This window comes from Passer montanus, unplaced genomic scaffold (assembly GCF_014805655.1).
Source record: "Passer montanus isolate IOZ18808 unplaced genomic scaffold, ASM1480565v1 scaffold131, whole genome shotgun sequence".
NCBI classification, from domain to species: Eukaryota; Metazoa; Chordata; class Aves; order Passeriformes; family Passeridae; genus Passer; species Passer montanus.
The window spans coordinates 1,023,877-1,051,310 of record NW_024359944.1 but is presented as its reverse complement, the minus strand read 5'-3'; the positions used below and the strand labels follow the sequence as shown (position 1 = coordinate 1,051,310).

Here is a 27,434-nt window from a genome sequence, read left to right as displayed (position 1 = left end):
GCCCCCTGAAAGCCAACACCCCCTGCAGGACACTGCCCTCCATTTCTCACTGCAGATACTCTCACAAGAGCAGGGTCCAAAACCTCCAGTGAGGGGCAGCCCTAAGGTCTCCCAACAGCAAAGGAGATCAGCACAGACTCCATCACAAGCTCACCCTGCTTTCCCTCTCCTTCTTTGCCATTAGCTCCAGCTCCTCTTTGGCACTGACAAGATCCTTCTCCAGTTCTGCTGCTGACATTGTAACTGCAAAGACAACTTGGTTACTGCAGGAACACCATGTGCAGTTCAGACCCCAGGATCACACACAATCCCTGTCTGGCCCTGATGCTTGTGCTCCCTATCATACTTTTTCTCAGTAAATGCTCTTCTTCCTTGCTTGATCTTTCAACAGCAGCCAAAAGCAACATCACAGGTCTGCTGTCCTACCCCTAGCAAAGTTCACGTGTCCTGGTCCCAAGGCAACACCCAGAACAGTTACACACCTGTCTCAGCTCAGCCTGAAACAAAGTCAAAAACTCTCCAGTGGACAGCATCAGATCTTGAGAAGAAACACCTCACCTCAAACCCAACAGCAGCCTTTCTTTTTCCCTTACTCCCATTCTCAGACATCACCCAGAAGAGAGGCAGAGCTTTATTTCAAAATTCTCTTGTTCAAAGTTCTCTACTCTTCCACAATTTTATGTAATCATGTTTTCCCCACAGCAGAAAGCCCTGGTCATATTTGGGAACCTCAAAAGAAGCTTTCCCACACTCACCTCCCTCTGTCCTGCAGCTGCTGTCTTCCTGTGGGGATCCAGCAATGACTGTAGCTCCATAAGCTCTTCGCAGTATCTCCTGAAAACATAGAAGTCTGCAGGTTTGCATTTTCATGGGGAACACACAGCTTCCCCAGAATTCCAGGATTACAGCAAAGCTGCTGGCTGTTCTGTGGACACCTCTAAAATGTGAAAAAACATGAAGGGGATGTAGCCCAGCAGCAGGAACAAGTGAATTGCACCCAGAAGTTGTACTTGTGAGGAAGAGGCACTGCCCTTGTTTTATTTGGCACTGGGAAGCTGCTGGCAGCAAGTGTCTTCACAGTAAAGATTAAACAGGTTTCACTCAATTGCAGCAAGACCCTCTTTAAACTGAGACTCATCTTTATCTCAGATGTGGCCCAAAGAGACCATGCAGGAAGGAAAACACATCCCTGGAGGTCTCTAGAGCTGGGAATAGAAACCTGTTTACAGCTGCTTAAAAACATTCAACATGTCAGCTCACCAATAAACCATTAACAGCTGCTCAAGTAGGAGCCACAGCATATGCAGCCTTGGAGCTGTGTTCAGCCTCAAGGGGGGTTTTAGCAAAGCTGCTTTAAAAATACCAACTCCAATTGTGGAAGAGACAGCAAACAGCCAGCAGGCTCTGCCAAGAATTAGTGAGACCTAAATTTAGCTCTCTTGTCCCCTCCAGAATGTGACAATGTCAGGGAGAGGATTACAATACAGCAAGGCAGCCCAGCCCAAGGAAGGAGTGGGTCAATGCTACAAGGTCAAAGGGTGGATGTCTTTCATACTCTCATGTGCCCCAGGGATTCAATTACTGCTCCATCAAAACAAAAAGAGACAGTGAGTGACAAAGGCTGGTGAAATCAATATCAGAACAGCATTCCTGCTCCTCAGTTTCTTCTCCTCCTATAGGAAGTCTTTTTGGTAATCCCACTTCCATTTCTATCATTCTCTGTGGTGCTCTTCTCTCTCCTATTTCTTTCTCTGACAATCAGTTCTTTCTGAAGCCCCAAGGCCACAGGCAGAGAAACACAGTGCATGACTCTTACTTGTATGGGTTGTTTGTCCTGCTTCAATGGCCTGGCACCAGCTGACTGGGTCCCAACAGGGTCCTTCCCCAACACGTGCTGGCGCAGCAGTTGTAGCTCACGGCTCCTTTCAGCCAAAGCCTGTGCCATCTTCTCTGCAGCCACCTGATCAAAGGGGAAAATTAGGGATAGAGCCATGATAGAGTAGGGTCCTGGTCCCTCTTCTTCCTTGAAGACTAAGGGAAACCATGTCAATATTCATCTGTCACTGGAGACTCCAAGTGCTCTGCAAACCAGGGTGGCAGTTACTGCTCCTGGCCCCTCACACCCACTCCAGTGGAGCCCTCCCCTCTCTGCTCACCAGCCTCTCACATACAGAGGAACCAACTCCTCTGTTTCCCCCAGTCCACTCCAGGGCTTCTCTGTGCTTAACCGAAGTCAGTGCCACCCACCTCAGCCTCCCACTGTGGCACTGCACAGAACTCACCCTGCTCTGCTGCTCCTTGGTGCTCAGAGCCTGCAGCAGCTCCCGAATTTCAGCATCGTGCTCCATGGCTTGACGGTTCCGGTCACTGAGGAGATCCTGCAGCATCTTCTCCTTGTGCTGGAGCCGCAGGCACAGCTCCTCTGCCACCTCACTCTGCCCGGGGCCCAGCTTGCACAGCAGAGTTGCTGTAAGCTCCTGAGCAAGGGGGAGGAAAGGAGTGAGACTGGAAGGTGTTCAAGGACTCTCCAGCCTGGGTGCAGCTCAGGGAGCAGTGTCAGCAGGCACAGGTATGCTCAAGTGCCAGAAGCAGCCAGCCTCCAAACACTGAGCACAGCTTCAGGTGAGGCAGGCAGCAGCCTCTGCTTTGGGACCACTCTCTCTATGGACAAACTGGCTGAAGGCTCAGGAAGCCCAGCTAAGGCCTTACCTCCACTTCCTTGTTCCTGTCATGCAGGCAGGTCTGCAGCTGTTGGATGATCCCCTCCTGCTCCTTCTGCCTGCTGCCAGATTTGGCCTCAATCTCCTCTTTGAGCCAGCGGAGGTTTTGGCAGGTTGCTGAGACCTGCTCCAGTTCCAGGGTTTTGGCTTTCAGGAGGCTCTCCAGGCTCTGAGTACCACAACAGAAGCAGCTCAAGCAGGGACACAAACTTAATTCCGAATTAAGCAAAACTGGAAGTACTCTCTCTACTGCTAGCAGAGTCACACAGATTCACCCATCTGCTCCAGGTGGCCTCTATGCCGAGCCCAGAAACAAGAGTGCCTGAGGAACTTGCCCCACACACAAGGCCAGAGAAAGCCAAACACCTGCAGACACTGTCCGCAGAGCATCCACAGGAAGGTGTGTCTAACACCACGTCCCCACAGCCATGCTGGCTGTGCCCAGTCCCAGCACTCACGTGGATGGTGGCCTCGTTGCTGCAGAGGACACTGCGCAGCCTCTCCAGGTCGCTGCCGCGCTCCCGCATGGACACACGCAGCTGCTGCAGCTCCTGCTCCTTCTTCTCCAGGGCACAGAACTTCTCATCTACTGCTCGCTGTGTGACACAGGGGAGCATTCAGAACGGGGTGACAAGGCTCTGCAGCCAGCACTCTCTGCATGTTGGACTTCAGCTCCCCCTGCCAGGGGGACTCCTCCCAAAGGATGAGCCATGAAGAGCATGCAGAAGATAGGGTCAGCCTGGGGCTGATGGCAACCCAAAGGCTGAGCCTCAGGGACAGCTGAAACATTGCCTACAACATGTGCTCACCTCCAGAGCAGCATCCCTGTCACTGACACGCTGCTGCAGTTTCTCCAACATGGCATTCATGGCTGCAGGGCTCTTTTCCAGGCTTTGCTGGCATTGCAGAAGCTCCCGGGACTCCTAGAGATCACACACACAGCCCCTAGTACAACTGACAGTACAGAAACCTCCCCCACCCCCAAGAGCAGCACACAGGGATATCTACCTCCACCCAATGCTTGCTCTAGCCTCCACATTAAAGGGTGACAGTCCCCGAACCTGGGGATGGCTGACTAGCCCTGCCAGGGCTCAGCAGGCACTGCTGTGGGCTGAGGTACATGGATACCTGTGCCTTATTCCTCACCTTGGGGGCCCAGAAGCCTCTCCTTCCTTTTTTTTCTTCAAAGGACATGCATGAAAGCTACAGACAGACTTTTGCATGGCCAAATACCAAAGCAGGATCAGGGACTCCATTTAATTATGCTCAGTCAGATCTTTCTGCTGATCTCACCTGCAGAAGCTGCTCCTTGTGAGCCAGCTGCTGAGTCAAACGCTGAACTCTCTGCTCCTGGGCCTGCAGCTCACGGCTCTTCTCCCACTCCAAAGTCTGCAGCTGCTGAGCCTTGTCCTGAAGCTCTGCCTGCAGCTGTTGTACCACAGCACGCAGCTCCTGCAAGGAAAAGGCAAATACCTATTGGAATTCAGTCTTCAACACAACCATAAACAGTAGGCCAGTCTGAGGAAGGGCTGTGGGAACAGCTATCTGCAACTCAAAACACACTGCCATAGTGTTTGAATTTGTTTCATTGCCCAGGGTATCCATCCATCTAAACCCCTTGGTCTGGCCACAGGCAGAGCTTTAGTCAATCACAGCTAAGCTGTGCAGCAGGGGACATGAACATCACAAAAAGAGATGGGACATTTGCACCAGCCAGTGATGTACAAGTGACAACATACCCACTATCAAGGGACTTTGCTGATTCTTAATCCTCAGCTATGACACTAAGGAGGCTAGAGAATTCTCCCTGCCACATGTGACAAGGGGTTAAGCAAGAGTGCCCAGTCTGCTGTCAGCAGAAATGATGAATGAAAGCAAAGTACTGACCACCTCAGTGCTTCTCAGTCGTGTCAACCCAGGAAGTTCCAGGCTAAGTGCCTGTCATACCTGATTGTGTTTCCAGGTTGCCTCTTTCTGCTGCTCTTCCTCATGGACCGTGGTCTCCAGGAGCTGGGTTGCTCTCTTGGCTTCAGCCAGCTGATGCTCTTTGTGGCGCTGAGCTCTCTTCAGTTTCTGCACCTCCAGTTTGGTGCAGAAAAGTGCGTTCTGAAGATCGAGCGGTGACATTTGCTGCTCCTGGGGTGACAGTGGGCTCTCTGACACCTACCAAAAAGCAGGGTTCAGAGAAACTCAAGAGATTCTCTTCACATGAGGGATTAAAAACCAGGATCCCTGCAGAATGAAACCTTTCCAGGACGTACCTGCAGCTGTCCCAGATGGTTTCTGTGTAACATGTCCCGCAGCTTGGCCATGGTCTCATTCTGCCCTTCAATGATGTGGTACAGCTCCTCTGTCTGAGCCCAAGCACAGGAAGCCCAGTCAGTGGCAAGCCAAGCCCAAACTCTCCCATCCCAAGCCCCCAGCCTGGATTATGACACCTCAGCACCACGTGAAAGAGGTTTTGCAAGAAATAATTTACTGAGATGCAGGATGCCAAGCAGTGGCTCAAGCATTCCTTTTCAGCCACTGCCCACAGGGCTAGAGCACAGTTCCCTATTTTTGTGAGCACCACCCTGAACTATTACCTTACTCTCTTTGCTCTTCAGGACCTCGTTCAGACTCTGGATCGTACGATCTTGCCTTTGGGATGTTTCTTGAACAGATTTTAATTCAAAATTCAAGTCATTCAGCTTTTCCTGTAACAACTGAAGACAGAAATAGGTTGGGCTTATTTAATCCTGCTTAATGCTCTATGTAAACACCCTTAAGACTCCCTCCACTCCTTACTCCACACAGCCCTGGTGTTGACCACATCGAGATCAACGTGGCTCCCTCTAGAGTCTGTAAACACCGCTGGAGCTGGGTGGAGACCGGTGAGTAATACAAAGGCCCTTCACGGGACTCACAGCAGTGCTTCTGCTCCCTCAGGTGCAGGGCAGAGGTTCCAGGCTTGGCTTCACAGACCATACTGCCTCCCACATGCCCCAGGAGAGCCATACAAAGGCCCTTCACAGCACTTACAGCAGTGCTTCTGCTCCCTCAGGTGCAGGGCAGAGGTTCCAGGCTTGGCTTCACAGACCATACTGCCTCCCACATGCCCCAGGAGAGTCTCTCTCAGGCTGCCCCGCAGCCCTCCCTCCCAGTTTCTATCATTTGTTTCTCTTTACTCAAAAGGAAAGGGGCTGCTTCAGCCCAAAATCCTCCCAAAAATCTGACAGAAAAATATCAATATGAAGAAGCTACACATTCACTGATCAAATCAGTGGTTTGGCTTATTCAGCATTAAGTTCTGGCTTCAGCACAAAAGACCCTGGCCACTGCCAGCAACCTCTCACCAGTCCCCATGGCTGGTTTACAACCTGAGAAATCTTTCCCTTTGACACTCTCACCCTAAAGAGAACACAACCCACTCACTTTCAGGACAGTTTGCTGCTTTCACCACAAAGCTCATGACATAGGATATGCTGTGCAGTTAAACAAGTGTTTATTAGCATTTTTAAACATGCTGCCTGTTGGCATTTTCAAACATGCTGCCTGTTGGCATTCTCAAAGTTGGATGATACACCTCTTCCTCCACCTCCTCCTATAAACCTACTCAGGACTCAACTTCTGGAGCTGCCACATAATTTCCTCCTGTTGTTCATCTGCTGACACACCTGCCCTGTTATCTCTTCCCTGACACACTCCCCCTAACCTGTTTAAGCACTTCTAACTGCATTTACTGGGCCCTGGGTCTCTATTTCCATCAAACTCTGCAGTCCAGGCAGCTGCAGCACCTTATGGCCATCCCCAGATTTAAATAAATATTCCATCCCAATTTTTTTCCACATTTAACCTGTTTTTCCAGAGGATATAATTTACCTTAGAGTTCAGGAGCATCATTAAGAACATATACTCTTCTGAACATGTGTTACTATTGATCTGCTTCAAGAAAACTCAGATACATGTTTATTTCCCAAGTATCAAACAGAAATGAAACCAGGACTCCCTCTCTCCTACACCAGGCTCAGCCCATGCAAATCCAAGAGACAGGGAAACAGCCCTGTGCATCTCCTTCACCAGCTCCTGGAAGGTTCACCAGGCAAGTGGAAAGTTCCTTCAAATTAAAGATTTGAAAAATTAAATATGGAAAATTTACGCAGCTCAGCCACAGAAAAAAAAGCAAATGCTTTTAATTGAATGTGACAGACAATAGCACTGAGAACCACACACCCTTGCTGGGAGAGATGTGCAGGTACCTGCCTCCAGCCAGGCCAGGAGGCAGCCTCTGACACTAACCACATCAGACTCACAGCACTGGATGTGCTCTGCATGAAGAAATACCTTGTTGGCAGCTTCAAAGTGCTGGAGTTTGCCCTGCAGCTCTGCTGCACGCACATCGGCCACGTGCTCCCCTGCTGCAGCACTGCCTGGAGCTGCCTGCTGCCGGTCATCCTGCAAATCCTGAAAGGAGAAAAACGGTGAAAAATCAGAGAATGGCTCAACTCCTGCACTGCCTTCTTCTCCTCAGCTGTCAGCCATCACAGACCCTGCAGCACGGGTTTAAAAACACCCCCTGTGCCTTTCTAACTGGCTCTGAGACATCACTCTGCTTGTGTGTCCCCTCACCAGGGTGGCAGGCTGGCACCTGGCAGCTCTCTGCCTCATCTGCCACAAGTGCCCTGGTGCCACAAGGCTCTGCCTGGGCTCCCTGTCTCCCCTCACTGCTGCACCATGAGCCCAGCAGCTTGTTTAGCTCTAACCACTGTCTGTGGGCTAATGATGGATCTTTCTCCCCACACCCAAGCCATATCCCTGAAACCTGCTCTCCTTCCCATGTGCCCTGCTGGCATTTAAAAAAGCTTCAAAACCCACACTGAAATGGTCCCCATGTTCTGCTGAGCTCCTGTGTCTTTATCAAGCCTACAACCTTCAATCCTTCCCACCAGCTGGCAATCACCCCCTGCTCTGAACCCCTCCACTGTGATTTTCTGGGCTCTCCTTCACCACTTCCCGTGCTCCAGCACCCACACCGTGTACAATTCCTTGCAGATCCTCAAACAGGAGCAAATTCAGCGCCACAGCTGAGATTTTTTTTTCATGATACATACCCATTTACTGGGAATGTAAACAGCCTGCTTTGTGACACGTGGCCTGCCAGAGCTGGCTGAGCACAACACTAATCCCTTGTCATCCCTCCTTACAATTTTGCTGGCCCCCGCCCAGTGAGTTAACTCCTTAGGGCAGCACTCCATCCCAGCACCCTCTGCAGCCCTCACAGGGCTCCTTCAGTATTCCTGAATATTGTCAGTGACACAAGACTGACTGCACTGGTGCCTGCTCTAGATGGGAGCCCTGGAAAGGGCTGCAGGGATGCAGCACAGAGGCTGTGGAAATGTGGCAGGGCTTTTTGGAGCACACACACGAGCACCAGCTCTAGGCAGTGCAGCACAGCCAGAACAGTCAGTTCCAATTAGCCCTGTCAGGCTGAATCCTCATCCTCAGTGGCCACAGAAATGCTGTCTGTGGGGAAGCCATCAGCACAGGGGAGCTCCCTCAGATCTGTGCACTGCCTCTCACAGACAGAGGTAACACTTCCCTTTACCCTGGTGTTCAGTTAGGATTTCAGTGAACACTTACAGTCATGGTGATTACAAAATTTCTCTGCCAGAAGGCTTTGGATGAGACAGGGAGAGCTGCTGGAACCAGTCACAGCAGCTATTTTGAAATAAGGTTGATTAAAACAGAGGGGGAAAAGGAAAACACATTTCCTCAATTTTCACATTAAAAAAAATAAAAGAAAGAAAGAAAAAAGGGCTGAAAACCTGGAAAGAGCTAAGAGCAGGGAGGAGAAATGCAGAGTCAGCTCTAGAGTCCAAAGTTCCATAGCCCAAGCTGCCTCCCTTGTGGCTCCCTGCAGCCATGTCGACTTCTCCAACATCAGCATTTTACTGCCAACCTCTCCTCAGCACAGCCGCAGCAGCCCCAGCACACACTGACCCCAACAGAACACTTCAAAAAATAATAATCACGGCACTCTGTGAGCCTGCCAAGCTCAGACTGCCCGGCACAGTGGGGAAGAGCCTGGCTGTCAGCAGGGCACTGCAGGAGTGTCTCACAAAGGCTCTGTTCGGTGCCACCTCCCTGGGGCTGTGGTGGGAAGGGGAGGAATTGCTGGCTCAAGAAAATGTCCGGGCAGACGGCACCTACAAGGTCACATGCCCTGACACCAGAATGCTCCATAAAATTAAAGAACTGCAAAAGCAGTAAGAGAACTGTGGTCCTCCATATTCTAGATATTCCTCACATTTATGCACAGGAATCGCCAGACAGCAGCAGCACCTGACTTACAGGAAGGGTGTTGCTTTTACAAACCGAAAGAAAAATCATTTGTGCAAGAAGTATTCAGCCTACTAGCTGCATCTGCCTTCCCATTTTCGCTCTTAAAGCCATCCGAAGGATTAAGCCCTTCCCCCTTCAGCCAGACCCTGCTGCTGCTGCTGTCACGGCAGTAAAAAATCCCGCAGGATAAAATCCTGGCAGGGCCGCTCGGATGGCAGAGGCTGCAGAAACTCCTCAAAACACAGTTCCTAGAAGAGGATGGCCATGTGTGACACAAAGCTGACCTGTAAACACACCACGCCGCTCAAAGAAAGCCCATTTTTACCCTGCAAACACACCCCAAGCAGAGAGAACCATCGGCAAATGAGACACGATGCTCTGGTTCACATCCTCAGCTGTGATGCCTTTGTGCTCCAGATGAAAACTGATTTTCCTACGTTCCTCCCTAGCACCGTTTCTCGAGCAGGCTTTTATGGAAAAAAGCACACAGCTCCGGGAAACGCCCAGCAGATGGGACAGCAAGCCGCCGGCTAAAGAGCAGGAGCAATTCAGCACGGCCACAGTTGCCATAGTAATAAAGGAGCATTTTCCTAATCCCCCGGGCTACCTACAGCATCAGGCAGCACTAAGGCTGCTAATGGGAATGCAATTAGGCTGACTCGGATGTTCCAGAATTGAACCTGACTGAAGCCTTCTATTCATTACTGGACGTGGTAAAGAAGAGAGTTTGGCTTTTTGACTGCATACTAAAGGACATTTCATTAAAGCCAGCGAAACAGAGGCAACCTGGAGCTAGGACTGCTATTATCAAGAGAGATAACAGCATCCCAAAAGCAGGAGCCTTCATCCCCTCTCAGCAACACCTGCCACTAATTGATAGATCTTTTCAAAGGATCAGAAAATAAACCAATTATCTTGAATACCAACCCTAAAGTAATCCTATGGCACAAATCCACCTGCAAGGAAAACACCCTGTCCTCAGGGCACACGCCACAGCTGCCTGGGTGGCTCTGCACGTTCGGCAGGTCTGAGGCCTGACCTGCAGAGGCAGGGCTGGAGGCAGGCGTTCCCCACGCTCCAACCATTACTCAGGCACAAAGAAAACACACCTGCTGGAAAACACATGCCCAGAAGCTTAAAATACTCCCTTCAGTTGTGGATAAAAGCCACGACGACTTTAAGCTTAAAGATGAAGTGAAACTGGTGTTTTCTCAGCAGGAAAATGACAAAGAGCTTAGACCCACCTAGGAGGGTGCTTTGCCAGGGAGGGGGGTGAGGTTCATTTCCCAGAACACTGGGAGGAAACAGGAGACAAGAGAATGACTGAGGAGAGAGGCAGCACACCTAAAAAGGACCGAGTTGCCTATTCTTAGCCCCTGATCAGCCACACGTGGCTGTCTGCATTATCTCAGCACTGAAGAATCCCCAGTGGGCTCAGCACTGGAGCATGAGGACAATGCTCAATGGAAGGGCGGCACTGTGACCTCTACCTGTACCCGCAGCGGCATATAATCCTCACAGAGGTCATCCCACAGCTCCTGCAGCTCTGCAATTTCCAGGGGAAGGCCCAAAGGAGCTCTGGAAAACGATTTTCTGTCTGTGTTCAGGAAGGCAGAACTAGCACATGCTAAGCCAGCAGAAGCACTGCCATCTGCCAGGTCATGGCTGAGCTTGGGAGGGGGCAAGCTGGACTTCACAGGAATGGGCAGTCGGCTGCCTCGGGGGCTCTGAAGGGGTTTGTAGTCCAAAGTCTTGATCAAATTGAGGGCCAGCTCCAGCCTGTTCCCGCTCAGCGAAGAGCTCGGGGTCATGCGATCCTCGGAGAAATCGTCACATTTCCCATTCCCTTTCACCCCCTTATCTGCATCTTCATCCTTCTGCTGCGGGGGGCTGGCCTCCACGGTGGTGTCCAGAGACTCGAGAGAGGATGCAGGTGTGCCTTCCTCCATGCTGTCCCCATCCACAGCCACCCTGGAGCTGGTGGACTCGGCCACGTCGCACACAGACGACTCCTCGTTGCCCATGCTGGCTGACCAGCGGCTGGACAGCCCGCAGGAGATGCTCCTGGCCACCTTTCGGGGCACCTTGCAGATGGCCTCGTAGTCGGCGTCGGCCACGCGCAGGGCAGCACAGCCCCGGCAGCGCCGCGGGCGGCTCCCGGCCCCCTCGGAGCCGTGGCAGCTGTGCGGCTCCAGGCCATGCTCCTCCTGATCCATCCAGTACTCAAACCCGGAGTAAGCGAAGTCCTCCTGGAGGAGGGCAGCGTACCGTGCATCGGGCAGGTTGGAAAGGTCCACGGTGCCCTCCCCAGCCCTGTCCTCCGTGCTGGAGTCGTCGTTGTTCCTGCGGTACATGCTTGCGATGCAGAACTTGAGCCGGTCCTTCTCCAGCAGCAGCTTCTGCAGGCGCTCGATGGAGAGGGCCTCGATGCGGGCGATGACGGTGTCGAACCTGTAGATGCGGTCCAGCATGAAGGCACACTTGCTGCAGGCGAACTCGGACCTGCCGTCCCGGCACAGCTCCCTGCCCAGGACGTGGGAGAGCAGCACCTGGAGATTCAGCTTGGCCGCCGTGTGAAAGATCCATCGCCGCTGGTTGCCGCACAGCTCCCGGCCGCAGATCCGGCAGTTTTCCTTCATGCTCCCTCCCTCCCGGCACCCAAACCCACTCCCACGGGCTCTCGGGAGACCTTCCCGAGGTCAGCACATCTCCCTCAATCCCTGAGCCCGGCGGCACGTCTCACCGCACCAAGCCCCTCTTTTCGGAGTGGTCACACGCCGCGATTCTTGATGCAACAGAAACATCCCACCCTGCACCACCTCCTTCACATCTTCGCAGCCACACCTGGGCTGCCCCCTGGTCCAGGCTGGCCCCCCCCGCCCCTCCGATGCTGCTCCCTCGCCTCACAGCTCGAGCCCCCGCTGCTGCCCGTCCCTCCTCACAGTCCCGGTCCCCGGGGCTGCCCCTCACCGCGGGCTGCCCTCGCCCGTCCCGCCCCGGCCCCACCGCCCCGCGCCGAGGATGCTCCTGCCACGGCGGCGCCCGGCTTCTGGCTCAGATTTCAAGATGGCGGCCAAGCCCAGCATCCCGCGCATGCGCAGGGCCCGCAACGCCGGCCGGGATATGTAGTTGCCACGCCCGCTTGCGCATGCGTAGTGGAGGGTTGCGCCACGCCCGGGCACACGGGCAGCGCTGGGTGTAGCGACAGAGGCGACAGTGATGGATGGGGACGCGACAGCGCAGGGATCCAGTGTCAGTGCCAGAGCCACACACACATACACACTAGTGCTTGGCTCCAATGCAAGTGCCCATCCCAGTGCCACGTCTCTACACCACTGCCTGTGCCACGTCCCCGTCGCACTGCCAGTCCCTGTCCCAGTGCCAGGTCCCCACCCTAGCGCCTGTGCCACGTCGCCGTCCCAGGGCCAGCACCTGCCCCAGCACCTGTCCCAGCGCCAGGAGCCCCCGCAGTGCCAGTGGCACGCCCCAGTGGCCGGGCGCAGCAGGCAGTGTGGGCGGGCACGGTGCCGGCCGGTGGGCACACAGCAGGGTCCCTGCAGGAGCACCGCACTGGCAGCCCGCGGCTGGGGACAGCGCCGTGCCACCAACACCCAGCGGGGCCAGAGCTGTGCAGCTGCCAGGAACATGCCGCTCTGATGGGCACCGGGTGTCGCGACAGAGACGACAGTGATGGATGGCACGCGACAGCGCAGGGATCCAGCGTCAGTGCCACAGCCACACACACATACACACTAGTGCTTGGCTCCAATGCAAGTGCCCGTCCCAGTGCCACGTCTCTACACCACTGCCTGTGCCACGTCCCCGTCGCACTGCCAGTCCCTGTCCCAGTGCCAGGTCCCCACCCTAGTGCCTGTGCCACGTCGCCGTCCCAGGGCCAGCACCTGCCCCAGCACCTGTCCCAGCGCCAGGAGCCCCCGCAGTGCCAGTGGCACGCCCCAGTGGCCGGGCGCAGCAGGCAGTGTGGGCGGGCACGGTGCCGGCCGGTGGGCACACAGCAGGGTCCCTGCAGGAGCACCGCACTGGCAGCCCGCGGCTGGGGACAGCGCCGTGCCACCAACACCCAGCGGGGCCAGAGCTGTGCAGCTGCCAGGAACATGCCGCTCTGATCTCTCACAGCCCCGAAATCCTGCCTGGCACCATGCCAGGCTGCCAGCGGTATTTTAAGACTTGGGATTTAAATGGCAGACGGGAGCAAGCGGCACCAACACCCTCAGAAGGACTGCACAGGCTGGTGGCCTGTCCCCTGACAGCTCACACCGTGTCCTCTGAGTCCCCCTGCTCCTCCCAGCTCCTGGCAATCACCCAACCCTGCCAGGCTGAGCACGGCACAGCCCTGGCCACAGCCCCAGAAGGGGACAGGGATGACAACAAGCCAAGCTCTGGATGGACGTGCTCCTCCCTGGGGCCTCCCCACCCTTGCCCACTTACCTGCCCCTCCATGACCGGAGACCCCTCCAGGCACTGCTGCAGGTCACGCTTCTCTGCTGACAGCATTTCCACGAGGTGGTTGCTGGCAGCCAGCTCTTGGGTCAGCTCTTCGATCCTCCTGAAAGCGACAAAAGGGCTTGGGATGCTCAGGGACTGGGATGGCCCTGGGATGACACTGGGGACAGCTGACAGAGGTCAATCTCTGGGGCAAAGCAGAGCAGCCCCAGGACCGCTCCCCGCTTCTCCACAGACCAGCTCTCCCCCATTGGGGGACCTCTGCATCCCACCAGACATGCACAGCCCCTCAGCCATGCACATCACAAGCCCCTCAGTAGTTCCCAAGAACTGGCACAGCACACAGGCTGGCAGCATAGAGGAGACATGTCGGGGACACCTACCTCTGGGCCATGGAGCCACAGCCATTTTCGCTCCTGTCCTCCTCCTTTGTCCTTGCTGCTTCCTTCAGCTTCCCTGTCAGCTCCCGGCATCTCTCCGCCTCAGCTTTGGCCAGAGCCGTGGCCCGCTCGGCCTCACTCCGTGCCAGCCTGGCCTCCTGCATGGCACCAGGGTGAGTCCCCAGGCAGCAGCCCCCGGCTCCTCCCTGGCCCCCACCATCCCTTGAGACTCACCTCCTGCAGGAGCTGGATCTTGTTCTCCAGGAGCTCATAGACGTGCTCCGACTCCCGCTGCTGCTCCTCATAGTGCTGCCGGAGCGCGGCCTGGCTGCGGCTCGTCTGGCTCTCCGCAGCCACCCTGCCGGGCACAGCACGGTGCCTGCTGTGGCATGGCACGGCCTGGCACAGCACGGTGCCTGCTGTGGCATGGCACGGCCTGGCACAGCACGGTGTGCCACAGCTGCTATGGCATAGCATCTCCCATGGCATGGCATGGCCTGGCACAGTATGGCGTGGCTTGGCAGTGTGAGCCATGGCACAGCATAGCACAGCCTTTGTGACAGCCTCCACCCCAAACCAGCCAGGCTGGGTGATCTGTACCACTCCAGGTGCCCTCAGCCTGGCTGCCCTCACGTCCTGCCCTGGGGACACTGTCCCTCTGGCAGCACCATGCCATGTTTAGGCTCTGACCCATGAGAGTACTGCTCACACAATCCCAAAACCAGGGCCTCAGCAGCTGCTGTGCCACTGGCCCCCCTGCCATCAGTGCCCCACGGTGAGACACCCATGCCATGGCCCCTGCCACGGCGCTGCCCTCCCCCACCAAACAGGTGCTGTCCTTTATTTTTGGCTGGCGCCAGGGCTGTAAGAGGAGCCCCTGTGGGTGCCCAGCCCCATTGCAAACCCCTCCAGCCCCACTGCAGACCCTTCTACTGCCTGCTATGGGCAGGGTGCAGGCAGACATCCCCCATGCCCGTGCTCACAAAGTCACCATAGGCGGGGCATGGGCACCATGTCTGCCCCGGGTTGAGGGGCTTGACCAGCCCCACTCACCATGTATTGTCCAGGGCTTGTTGCTTCTCCTGCAGCTCCCGCTTCAGGCTCTCCACCTCCACCTTCAGCTCAATGTTCTATGGAGCAGGAAGGAGGTGGGTAGGGTGCCCTCACGCTCGCCTGGACACCCCAGCCCCACTACCCACAGGAATTAAGTGGCATGGGGGACCCCCATGCCATGGCAGGGCTTTGGGTCCTCCTGTCACTGAGTGGCACAGGTGGTATTTTAGCCTGTCGGCAGCGGGATGGGGTGTACCCACTCCATCTGTGTGCCCCCAGACTTGCACTGTCACCCACCCCGGGCGCCCCACCAGGCTGGGGATGCCCTCCCCAACCCTCTCCCCGCTCCTGTCCAAGGAAACGAGGGGCAAACTCCCAACAGCAGCTCCCCCAGCCCCAGTGTCCGCAGCCCTCCCTGTCATCCCCCCCGGCTACACTCCCCGCACCCATTCCCTCCCAAAAAAGAGAGGAAACCCGCTCAGCCCGTCCCCTACAGGCACTCACCCGCCGGTAGACATCGTCCCGGCTGTCCTCGCCCTTCTGCTGGACGCGCTCCTCCAGAAAGTAGATGCGGAGCTTGAGGCTGAAATTCTCCTTTTTGAGGTCATTGAGGTGCTGCGAGAGCGTGCGGTAGCCGTGAGCCATGGCCGGCGCTCCATGAGGCGGGCATCCCGGCACCCCTCACATGGCGCCGCCGAGACACAGCCTAGGCTCCCTGCCCGCCCGCAGCTCCCGTCGCTGGCCCCGCTGCTCTCCCTTTCCTCTTTTTTTTTTTTTTATCCGCCTCCCAGAGCTATTTGAGGAATCGCTGTAGCGGGGACAGCGGGTTGGTGAAACCCGAGCCCCGGAGGCCCCCACGCGCCGCAGCCGTGAGGGCGGTGAGGGGAGCGCGGCGCCCGGCCGGGCTCGGCCCCCTCGGCCACCGCCACCTGCCCCGCCGCCCCTCCTGCGCTCCACAGCCGCTGGCGTGACCAGGGGACCCGGCACGAATCCTGCAAGCACCCGGCAGAGCCGGGAGGGCCCTGGCGGTGCCATGCGGGCTCCCAGCGCACCGCGGTCTCACCTGCTCAAAGTCCCGCAGGGTCTGTGTGTGGGCGAGGGGACCCATCTCCAGATCCCGGGGGAGACACGTCTGCGCCAAGGGGTCGGGCTGGGGCTGAGCGCCCGGGGGGCCGCTGGACCCCCTGGGCTCGGCTGGCACAGGGTCCTCATCACCTTCGCCCCACAGCCCTTCTTGGGAAGCTGGCAGGGAGCAAGGGCGAGCAGCAGTCAGACGTGTGCCTCCGAGGAGAGGAGAGGCAAGGGACGCCTCGGGGCCCAGAGAGCCCCTCGCCATCCCCGGGCGATGCGGAGCACGGGACCGGGGCATGCGGGGTACCGGGGGCTCTCGGGTGCCTTACCCGCCATGCGTCTGGCTCCGGGGACCACGGCTGGCACAGTGTCGCTGCTGCAGGGGTCCCTGCAGAGAGCAGCACGCGGCCGTGTCACGCGCAGCACCGGGGGTCCAGGCCGGGCCCCCTGTGCCACCCCGCGCTGTGCCGCAGGCTCCGGGCAGGGTGACGGGGTGCCACTGGTGTCTGCCACACGTGGGGACACACGTGCGTGTCCCCACAGCCGCCAGGCAGAGGCTCTGAGTGCAGACACGAGGCCCTGGGGGCTGTGCAGATGGCGTGTCCCCTCAGCAGCACTTGAGCTCCATTAGCAGCCCTGTCAGGGCCACCTGAGCCCCCAGAGCAGAGCCCACAGCCCCCAGGGAGGATCTGGCATGGCTGGCCCTGGCTGCTCTCGCAGGGACCCTGTGCCTCCGTGCTGCCATGGCTCGCCAGCTCGTAATTGGGTTTATTTTCAGTGCAGAAGTGTGAGTCATTTCATGATTTAAAAGAAAGAAAGAGAAACCCGACAAATAAAAAAATCCACCTGGATTGTTGAGGGTTTTTCTCCTTTTAAAGAAATGAGAATGTTTATTTTCTAATCTCAGCCTGACGGCTTTTTGGTGGGGTCCCAGAGAGGTGGGCACTTGTCCCAGCATCAGTGTGGGCACAGTGCCCTGCCCACACACACAAGGCTGAGCCCCAGGAGCCAAGGAGGGCCAGCACGTTCCTGTGACACAAGCCATGGTAGGGGCCCCGGGACCATGTCCCCAGAGCCTTGCACACCACACCAGCGCCTTGCAGCAAGGGACAGCACTGCCAGCCTGGCAGGGAGCAGGAGAGACAGACACAGGGTGCCACAAACCCTGCAGCAACAACCCGTCATGGAGGGAAACTGAGGCACGATGACTTTAAACACACCAGCAATGGTCAGGCGTGGCTGTGTGCCCTGCCAGACACCACAACCAGTGTGATACCCAGAGACAAAGGACCCAGAGGTGTTGTACCTGCAGGCACAGCACCCAGAGGTGCAGTGCCCAGGGGCATCTTACCCAGAAGCGTGGAACCCCAGAGGCACCAAAATTTCAATAACCAGAAGTGTGATGCCTGAGGAGATCAAGAGGCACAATATCCAGGGAGGTGTGACCTCTGGAAGCATGACAACCCAGGAGGAGCGAGTGCCCCAGGTGTGACACCCAGAGGCAAAACATCCAACCAAGATGCACAAGGATGCACAACACTTAAGGAAGCACAGTGCTCAGGGACATGATATCCCAAGGCATGATGTCCCTGGAGACAAAATACCCAAAAAGGCACATTAACCAGTGACATAATATGCCAGGCTTGACACCCAGGAGGGCAATACCCAGAGGCACAACAAGCAAGGAGGGATCACAGCCAAGTACTTGATGCACAAGGAGGCACAATGCCCAGAGGCAGAATACCCATCGAGGCAGTACAACACCCCAAATCCTGGGGATGCTGTGGGGTGATGACCAAGGAGCCAGGCAAGGGCTAAGGCTTACCATCTACAGCATGCACTGTTATCTTTGCAGAGGGAGATGTGCACAGCTGACAGAAAGAAAGGATGAACTGGTCAGAGGAGGAGGTCCTATGAGATAGGATCATCCTGCCCTGGCTCTGAAAAACTGCACAGTCCTATGACTGGAACTTTGAAGGACACCATGGACAAAAAAAAAGTAACTTTTTTCCTGATTAAGGATTATTTAAATAATGAAACACACAACACTGCACAGGAAAATAAGCTTAATGAAAGACACGCTGCCACATAAATTACTCTGTTACTCAACTCTCCACCTAGTTCATGCCACATGTAACATAGGAGGAGTGGGATAAGATTGGGCTATACATAAGGAGGATAAGAATTTCACCTGGTTAGGAGGAAGATCCAAAAATACCTTGGCTACAGTCAATGGGCTACTCCTCTCTCCCTTGTCCCAAGCCTTGCTAAGTTTCTGCATATTATTGTTGTTATTACTTGGCTTAACACAAGTGTGCACCATCCTGAGAAGGAATAGAATGGGCCCAAAAATGTTGGAAAAACAACAATAAAGTAATTGTTGGTGCGGTATTGCGGGCTTGCTGATCTTGTGTGCAAAAGGAAATCAGAGCACCCTCTCTCCTAAAAAATGGCAGATGTAGAATATACTGCTTTGAAATCAGAAAAGGAGCAACTTAAAATGTACTTGGCCACAGCTGAAAATAGGGAAAAGCAACTGCAGAAACACTTAGAGGAAGAGAAGGAGAAAAAAAATTTGAAAGAAAAGGTAGAGATGATGCTTGTGTGAGCTCCTGATTCCCCCTGACATCATACAGATTAGAAAACTAATCATATTCCCTGAGGAACAGCATGGAGACATATGGGGTGACCCGAATGACAGAAAACCGGGGGAAGATGATTCTTTGTCTCCTTCAAATCCCCCTGAGTACGTAGGCAGATGCATTATAGAAACAGAAGAGACAACTGAACCTTGGTGAGTCGTGGGGAATCATAGCTGAAAAACAATCCCATTCAATCTGATTCTGTTTGAAAAGTGCTGTGGCCATAAGCCAGGCTGGACTGAAATTCAGCAAGAGGATTCCTATCAGTGCACACATAATAACAGCCCACACATTCTGATGCCAGGTGGGCCTCCTCACCTATTAATGACATTTCTAATAGATAAAGGAGCACAAATTCCAGTATTAACAGAGCAGGACACTGAAAAACTGGACAGAGTTGAAATCACTGGAGTGAACAGAGCAAGTGCTACGTGCCAAACCACCAAGGCTAATTTATGGCTCCCAGGCGATAAGAACATGTCCTCCCCTCACTTTGCAACAAAAGATCACAATGAAAACATTTTGGTTTTCAATGTTCTGAGCAGCCAAACCTGGCAGCTGATGCAGAGCAACATTTGGCCCTCCCATTCAACCCTGACCCTAAAAGAAATCCAGATCCCACAGTGCATTCACCCCACAGGCTGCTAACCCTCCCTCATTCAAAAGCTGCCAACTTACCACAATACAATTCTCTGCTGCAGCTTGAAATTGAACTCCTGAAGTTACACCTGGTTTGGAAATTTACAAATCAGCTCCAGAGCCCACGCCCCACGTAATTCAGCGACTGATAATTCGCCAAACTTTCACCCCTGTAATTCACTAGTTTAGCTAAAAACTGGAAGGGAGATGGCAATTACCTGTTGATTACTGGCACATAGACAGGGTGGGACCAGATTTGGAGAAAAGAGAGATGCCAATGCCAATGCTGAGCCTTTAACCAATTGAGCCTTTAACCACTGAGCCTTTAACCACTGCTGTGCCAAATATCAAGGAACTGGTAAGTCAGCTTCAGGGAGTGCCCCACTCATGGATGGCAACCCTGGATGCAAAATGTATGTTTTTGGTGATTCCATTCCAAGAACACAACAAGGCTTCATTCACTTCACCTGGAAGGGAATGCAGCATGTTTTTAATAGGCTGCTCCAGGGATATAAACACTCTCCCAGTGTTGCTCATAAAGCCCTGGCAAAATCTTAGCCACAGCTGTGACCCACCAAACATTACAATATATCAGTAGATCAATAATATCATCATCATCATTTAATCATCCGAGAATGGCCTGGTTTGGATGGAATCTTAAAGATCATCTCCTTCCAACCCCCCTGCCACGGGCAGGGACATTTTCCCACCAGCCAACGTTGCTCAGGGTCCCATCAAGCCTGACCTTGAACACTTCTGGCAACGGGACCTCCACAGCTTCTCTGGGCAACCCGGGCCAGGTCTCATCACCCTCACAGTAAAGAATTTGTTTCTACTATCCAATTCAAACCTACCTCCTGTCAGTTTGAAGCCATTCCCCTTGTCCTGCCACTAATGCTCTTGTAAAAAGTCTCCCTCCATCTTTCTTCATCAAGAAAGATGGAGAAAAACTTCAGGTATTGGAAGGCCACAACTCCATGCCCCTGAAGCCTTCTCTCTTCCAGGCTGAAGAAGCAAATTGTCTCATAGAGAATTTTCTCAAGTTCCCTCATAGAGGTGCTCTATCCCTCTAATCAGTTTGGTTGGAGAATATCCTTTAGTGGTTTTGCCCACAAGATAAAATGTGAGCCTTCAGCAATCCTACATCCCAGCATCAGGGGGCCCAAGCAGGTGCTTAAGTTCCTGTGAGTCTTTTGGATTAAAGAAGCCACTTCTGTACTCCTGCAAACCCCAGAAAAAACAGAATATGGACAGAATCTACCTAACATAAAGGAGTGACAGCAAGTTCTGGGAAATTTAGAATTATTATTAAGACAGCTGAGGCTGTTCTATCAGCTTGATTCCATATACCTGTGGTATCATATACCATAAATATACACCATATATATATTTATGGGGAATGGGGGTTCAGTGTACAAGGTTCCCTTTTTAATCTGTGTCAAAAGGGGCTGGAAGAGCCAGAGAGAGCACTAGACATTAGCTGCCACTCTTTCAATGACACTGGAACAAGATATTCCTATCTAGAGAAGGGCTTGCTGTCCCTGGTGGGGCAGTGACACAAGCAGAACAGATAAGGAAAGAACAAAGGGAAGGACAGAGTGAGAATATTCGGGGGAATACCCAATGACTGATACCAGGCCAGCCTGTGCTGGTTACAATGCTTCAGACTGGGACCCTGACAGTGGTTTTAATAACCCAAAAATAACCTTATGCCTGGGAAACAAAATGTTACTGCTCAGGGCCACCCTGAGGCGGGGCCATCCCAGGGCAGTGGCTGCCTGCGGGCTCTGGGGTGAATGAGCCAAGCACCCGCTTTCCCAAAGGGCAGCTGCCCAGCCAGCCCCGCCACACGGCCAGAGTGGCAGCGCCAAGCCTGGGCACGGCAGTGCTGGGCCAGCAGGAGCCCAGGGCTCTGCCACAGCCAGGGCAGCTCGGGCTGACTGGAGCTCCCCCCTCCCTGCCCCTGTGCCCAACACTGGGAATTTGTTTGCTGCGAAGGGGAGGCCTGCAGTGCTGCTGGGGCTGCAGGAGGACAAGAGCCCTTTCATGCCAGCCTGTAGCACGGAGCAGAGCTGCCGGCACAGCACAGAACGAGGGGGGCTCAGCCCTGGGGCCCCCCACTCGCAGGGCAGCACTGCCCCCACACCCCCATGCATCTCCAAGCCCTGGCAGGAGGGGCACCAGACACCACGAGGCCCTGACTCAGAACACTCAGTGACTCACAGCATCACACCAGGGCCACTGCAGCCACTCCTCAGCACTGGCACCCCGGGGTGCCATCGGGAGACAGGACAACACAGGGCAGGCAGCCAGGGCCAGGCGACGTGGGCTGTGTGAGAGTGGCTGCTGCCCATGGGGAAAGCATCCTGGGGTAAAGCATCCCCAAAGCAGCGGGCACTAGAACCCAGCAACAGCAACTCACCTCCTCCTGCGGGGAGACAGATGGAGAGAGGGATGGATGGAGGGATGGACGCAGGCTCCAGCCCCGTGCTCAGCAGCAGCCACTCTGTGCCAGCGGCTTCAGGCTGGCAAGAGGGGCTGTGGCAAGGGCCAGGCAAGGCCAGGGAGAGTGTGGCAGCTCAGATGCCGAGCGTGGCACATCCAGCTCCCCGCTGACTCGGTGGCACAAATGTCTCAGCAGGGGCGGAGTGCCAGCACGGAGGAGGTGGAGCGGGCACAGCCGGCCCCAAACCCGGTGGTTGCCGGAGTGTGCGAGCGCAGCACGGAGCGCACGGCGCGGCCAGGGGCCGTCCTGCACACGGGGCACGGCAACAAGGTCTCCATTGAGCCGGCCGGCCGGGGAGCTGCGGCCCGGGCTGGGCGGCTCCCGGCGCGGCCCCGCAGCCGCGGCAGCTCCCGCGGCCCTGCAGGGCTGCCGGCACAAACGGCCAGGCCAGCGGCTCGGAGCGGAATCGGGGATGGGCACAACCGGGGTGATGAAAACGGGGCTGGGGAGATGGGGCAAGCCAAGCTCCCCGCACCAACACCGGCACCCTCACCCCTTCCTTCAGGGCTGTGCTTGGCCAGCACCTCCCAGCAAACCTCACGTGCCCAGCGCACCGAGGAGAGCTTAGTGATGGTGCAGGCACCAGCCCAGGATCCTACAGCACCCTGCAGCTCCTGCCCTCTCATCTGGCACACACACATTGCCCTGACACCCACAGGTCCCCATGGTACAGGGCAGCGAACATCATTGTGCCCCCGGTGCTGGACAAGGGATTCCTGGTCCCTTTCGTGCACACCAGCGGCTCCCCAGTTCTCTTGGGCTTGCCTGGTGCAGGGCCCAGAGAGCCCCAAGCCGGGGTCCCAAAGCCTGGCCACCGGCCCCAACCCGCGGGACCCACGGCCCAAGGGAATGGGGTTTGGGTCAGGGCCGTCCGGCGCTGCACGCCCCGCGGGAGCGCGCTGATCCCCCCGTATCCCGGCGGCACCGATGTACCTGGGCCCCAGCCTGTCGCGGCACCGCCACAGCCCAGCGTGGGCACGGGCAGCCCCCGCGTGCCCGGGACATCCCGACCGCATCACCCGGACACGCGCGCCCGCGGCTGTCACCGCGGCACGGACACGCTCCTCACCTCCGCCCCGGGGCTCGCATCCTGCCCCGCCGGGCTCCGCCGCACCGGCCCGGCCGGCACCGGGCCACGCACCGGCGGCACCGGGCCGGCCACCGGGGACACCGCGAGCACCGGGCCGGGCCGCCGGGGCCCCGCAGGCGCTGCCGAGCCGGCCCAGCTTCAGCCGGGCAGGCGGCTCTGCGGCACCGGCCGGCTCCGCCCGCTTCTGCTTCCCCTCCTCCTCGTTCTCCCTGCCTCCATCCTTCATCTTTCCCTGGCTCCCAGCATCCTTCCCTCCCTCCCTCCTTCTGACCCCGCATCCTTCCCTCCCTCCCTCCATCCCTCCCTCTGAGCCCTCCATCTTTCCTTCCCCTGTCCCTCCCTCTGCCCTCTCCCTGATCCCTCTGTCCATCCACCCTTAATCTCTCCAGCCGCCCCCCACCCAGGCACCATCCTGTCCCGGCTGACACATCCCCCCCGCCCCAATTCCCCACTCCACCCAGTCCCTCGGGACTGAGCCCCAACCCTTCCTCACACTTCAGTCCCCCAGGAGCAATCCCTGATCCCTTCCTCTCCCCTCTCAATCCTTCCAACTTCACAGTCTCCCCAAAAGACACCCAATTAGCCAGGATCACCCTCAGACATCCATCCTGACACCCCAATTACCTGCCCAATCATCCTTGGGTGCCTCCATCCAAACCTGACATCACAAATTCCCTTTGCCACCCCACAGCCCCAGTCTCCGGGTACTGTTCCAGTCCCTCAACACCCTCACTTGCTTTCTGATTGTGCATGACTTCTCAGTCCTCCACTGGGACATTCCTACAGCCCTTGATCCCCATAGATCCGCTTGAACACCCACCATCCCAACAAAACACCCCCAAACTTCCCCACCCCTTTCCTCTTCTTTGCCACTCCCATCCCAGCTCCAATGACCCCAGACCCCTGTGACATCCCCAACTCCTTTACCTGCTGGACACCCCCATACCAGCACTGCCCCTGACTGCTCCCCCAGCCCCTGGGGAGCAGGGACCCTCTCTCTGCAGGGACCCTTCCCCTAATTCCCTGCTGCTTGGCCCCATTCTCCTCTGTCCTGCACCGCCACAGCCCTTCAACTGTCCCCATGGCCGCCCACCTGCCACCAAGCAGAGTCTGTCCTGTGTGGAATGATGACCAAGGAGCCAGGTGAGGGCTCAGGGTTCCTCTCCATACTCTCTGTGTTACCTGTGTGGATGGAGAACCACAGAGCTGGCAGCAAGAAAGAAGGAGGAGGTCCTGTGGTGATGGGGTGATTCTGCTTTGGCTCTGGCAAACGGATCAAAGTCATATGACCAGGAATTTGGAGTACGTGGTGGCCAAAAAAAGTATTTTTTGTCTGATTAAGGGCCATTTAAATATTAACACACACCCCTGCATATGCTAATAAGCTTAATGGTACACGGTACCACATCTATAGCTCCATACCCTCCACTTAGGTTATGCTCTACATAACATAGGAGTAGGGGGAAAAGTTTGGGCTGGATATAAGAAGGGTAGGAATTTTACCTGATTAGGAGGAAGACACAAAAATACCTGGGAGACAGAATGGGCTACTTTCCTCTCCCTCCTCCCTATACCTTCATGGTAAGTTTCTGCATACAATTGTTATTATCATCACACAACATTATTGTTACTGTTAAAACTCTATTGCAGCTGGTGCATTTATCACCAGCAATTCTGTATCTCTATTTCTACTGCTTCCATATACTGCACTATTCATGAATCTGTGATTATGAAGGTTTTTATGGAATGTGACCAAACCTACGGTGTTGAATTAATAAACTGCACTATTTGTGAAGCTGCACTCATGGAATTTCCTACTGAACACGACCAGACCTATAATGCCAAATTGGTTATAGTCAGAAATTCAGCTCAGCTGTCCCCAGCCCTCTCATCTGTGAAGAGTGGCTGGAACACAGGTGCGTTTATTTTCTGCCAAATTTCTTACTCTAAATGCAACACGTGGTACAAATGGGGTCAGCAGGTCCATACTCTCTGTGTTACCTGTGTGGATGGAGAACCACAGAGCTGGCAGCAAGAGAGAAGGAGGAGGTCCTGTGGTGATGGGGTGATTCTGCTTTGGCTCTGGCAAACGGATCAAAGTCATATGACCAGGAATTTGGAGTACGTGGTGGCCAAAAAAAGTATTTTTTGTCTGATTAAGGGCCATTTAAATATTAACACACACCCCTGCATATGCTAATAAGCTTAATGGTACATGGTACCACATCTATAGCTCCATACCCTCCACTTAGGTTATGCTCTACATAACATAGGAGTAGGGGGAAAAGTTTGGGCTGGATATAAGAAGGGTAGGAATTTTACCTGATTAGGAGGAAGACACAAAAATACCTGGGAGACAGAATGGGCTACTCTCCTCTCCCTCCTCCCTATACCTTCTGCATACAATTGTTATTATCATCACACAACATTATTGTTACTGTTAAAACTCTATTGCAGCTGGTGCATTTATCACCAGCAATTCTGTATCTCTATTTCTACTGCTTCCATATACTGCACTATTCATGAATCTGTGATTATGAAGGTTTTTATGGAATGTGACCAAACCTACGGTGTTGAATTAATAAACTGCACTATTTGTGAAGCTGCACTCATGGAATTTCCTACTGAACACGACCAGACCTATAATGCCAAATTGGTTATAGTCAGAAATTCAGCTAAGCTGTCCCCAGCCCTCTGATCTGTGAAGAGCAGCTGGAACACACGTGCGTTTATTTTCTGCCAAATTTCTTACTCTAAATGCAACACGTGGTACAAATGGGGTCAGCAGGAGGGGTGCTGTGCCCCTCTAACTTCCCACTTTATCCCCGTTGTGACTCATCAGCCACCACAGCCCCAATCCCCTGGCACCCATCCCGCTGGCCCTGCCACCTTTGGGTCCCCTCCAGCCTTTGGGGACCCTCCAGCCGGCTCTCTTCGGGGCTGGGGAGTGGGGGGACATGCCTGCTGGCACAGCCACACTGCCAGTGTCCCAGCAGGCCCGGGTGAGCCGGGGTGCCGTGGGGCTGTGCCTCTGGCCACCATCCCCAGGAGAGGGCACCAGCCGGCCGGGAAAAGCCGCAAATGCGCTGATGCCGGCAGCGACGGCTTGGCCACGCGTGTCCTCCGCACAAACGTGCCACGGGCGGGGGAGAGGAGCCACCGAGAACCTGGACCAGCCCGGGCGATGCCGGCACGGGAAGCAGGGCGCCGGGATGGCGGGTCCTGGTGTGTCCTCCGGGCACCCGGAGCAAGGTGCTAATGGCTGAAACAGCGGCCGGCGCCCGGCTGTGCCAGGGCTGCGGGGCCGTGTCCCGGCCGCAGCCGGTCCCGCAGGGCCGGTGTCCCCAGCCCACGCCACGGCCGTGGCGAGGCTGCCCTGTCACATTCCCTGCCGAGGGGCCGTTTCGGGACCGCTGCAGATTTCACCAGCCGCTGCCCTTGACCGCATCTGTCACCCCGTGCCGGCCGCCCTGGACTTTCCCCGCTCTGGCGTCACGGTTGTTCCCTGGCCGTGGCTGCAGGGCAGCTCTGGCTGTGGGTGGTGCCAGGCCGTGCACAGCTCCAGGCTGTCCATAGCGCTGGGCTCTCCCACCTCGGCGGCACTGCCTGTGGCGAGGACAGTCATCCTACTCTGGCCACCTCCTGTCTGCTAGGACAGGTCGGTCACTTGGGCTCTGCTTGGTTTGACGGCCTCCGGGGCCGCCGGGTCTCACACAGGGCAGCTCGGTCCAGACACGCAGAGCCTGGGGACGGGCCCACTCCCATCTGGACCTGGCTTGGCAGCACTGAGTGGGTTCTGCCCACCCCCCATCCGTGGAAAGCGGTGGACGGCAGGGCCAGTCCCTGCTCCCCGTGGGCAGGATCTGGGGTGTGTCTGTCCAGGTGCCCGGTGAAGGCCTGGCCGCATCCCTTGCTGTCCACATGCCCGGCCTCCGGCCCCCTCGCCATCGTGTCTCAGGGCCGGCACTTCCCACGGCGAGGTCACTGACGCAGCCACCTGGCTCTCCTGCATGGAGGGCGTTTGCTGGGTGGCTCCCATGCACCCCACGGCATTGGGAGCCAGTGGCCAGGGCTGGCCGTGTCCCCGGCGCCTTATCAGGGGCATTGCTCAACAGCAGGCACGAAGTCGGGGGTGGGCAGGGGCCGCGTCACTGCCTCACTTGTGGGGTCTCGGGAACCCCCATTCCTGGGCGACCTGGGGAGGGCCTGTCTCGGCTCGCCATGGGCTGGGCTGCTCCCTGCCAGCGGCACCTCCAGCTTTGTGGGGAGCCACCCGCGCCATCGTGGCTGCCACTGCCGTCCCCCTCCTGCCTTACAGAGCTGTGATATGCGGGAGGGAGAAACTGAGGCACGGACAGGGTGCGCAGGTTCGGGACAGGCTGGCCCCGGTTTTCGTGGCTCACCGACCCACGGGGTCCTGGCAGGGCACCTTTTTGCTTTTCTCTGGGGCTGCTGGGGGGCCCGGCCCAGACCCGGCCCCGCACCCTCCCTCCCTCCCACCGGGGGGCGGGGGGGATGAGGGGGGNCTCGGGCGGGCTGGGGCGGGGA

The 27,434-nt window shown here is 56.0% G+C and overlaps 1 protein-coding gene across 8 annotated transcripts in view; it reads right to left on the bottom strand.

Annotated features, from left to right (window-relative positions):
• The window catches only part of LOC120497594 (myomegalin-like), a 28,886-nt gene extending 13,169 nt beyond the window's left edge, over window positions 1-15,717 (bottom strand). Inside the window, exons 1-17 of one of the 8 annotated variants that reach the window (XM_039699309.1) lie at window positions 15,443-15,717; window positions 14,939-15,015; window positions 14,120-14,243; window positions 13,889-14,043; window positions 13,491-13,608; window positions 7,044-7,163; window positions 5,306-5,425; window positions 4,982-5,074; window positions 4,668-4,883; window positions 4,014-4,172; window positions 3,530-3,643; window positions 3,179-3,316; window positions 2,710-2,889; window positions 2,283-2,477; window positions 1,817-1,960; window positions 756-834; window positions 155-243 (exon numbers count right to left, since the gene is read on the bottom strand). In XM_039699309.1, coding sequence (XP_039555243.1) covers window positions 155-243; window positions 756-834; window positions 1,817-1,960; window positions 2,283-2,477; window positions 2,710-2,889; window positions 3,179-3,316; window positions 3,530-3,643; window positions 4,014-4,172; window positions 4,668-4,883; window positions 4,982-5,074; window positions 5,306-5,425; window positions 7,044-7,163; window positions 13,491-13,608; window positions 13,889-14,043; window positions 14,120-14,243; window positions 14,939-15,015; window positions 15,443-15,583 — 2,262 coding nt within the window. In that variant the 5' untranslated portion in view covers window positions 15,584-15,717. Of the gene's footprint in view, window positions 1-154; window positions 244-755; window positions 835-1,816; window positions 1,961-2,282; window positions 2,478-2,709; window positions 2,890-3,178; window positions 3,317-3,529; window positions 3,644-4,013; window positions 4,173-4,667; window positions 4,884-4,981; window positions 5,075-5,305; window positions 5,426-7,043; window positions 7,164-10,531; window positions 11,994-13,490; window positions 13,609-13,888; window positions 14,044-14,119; window positions 14,244-14,938; window positions 15,016-15,442 lie in introns of those variants that run through there. The other 7 variants (XM_039699310.1, XM_039699308.1, XM_039699307.1 and 4 more) reach the window with 7 other exon arrangements.
• Between the last annotated feature and the right edge of the window lie 11,717 nt (window positions 15,718-27,434).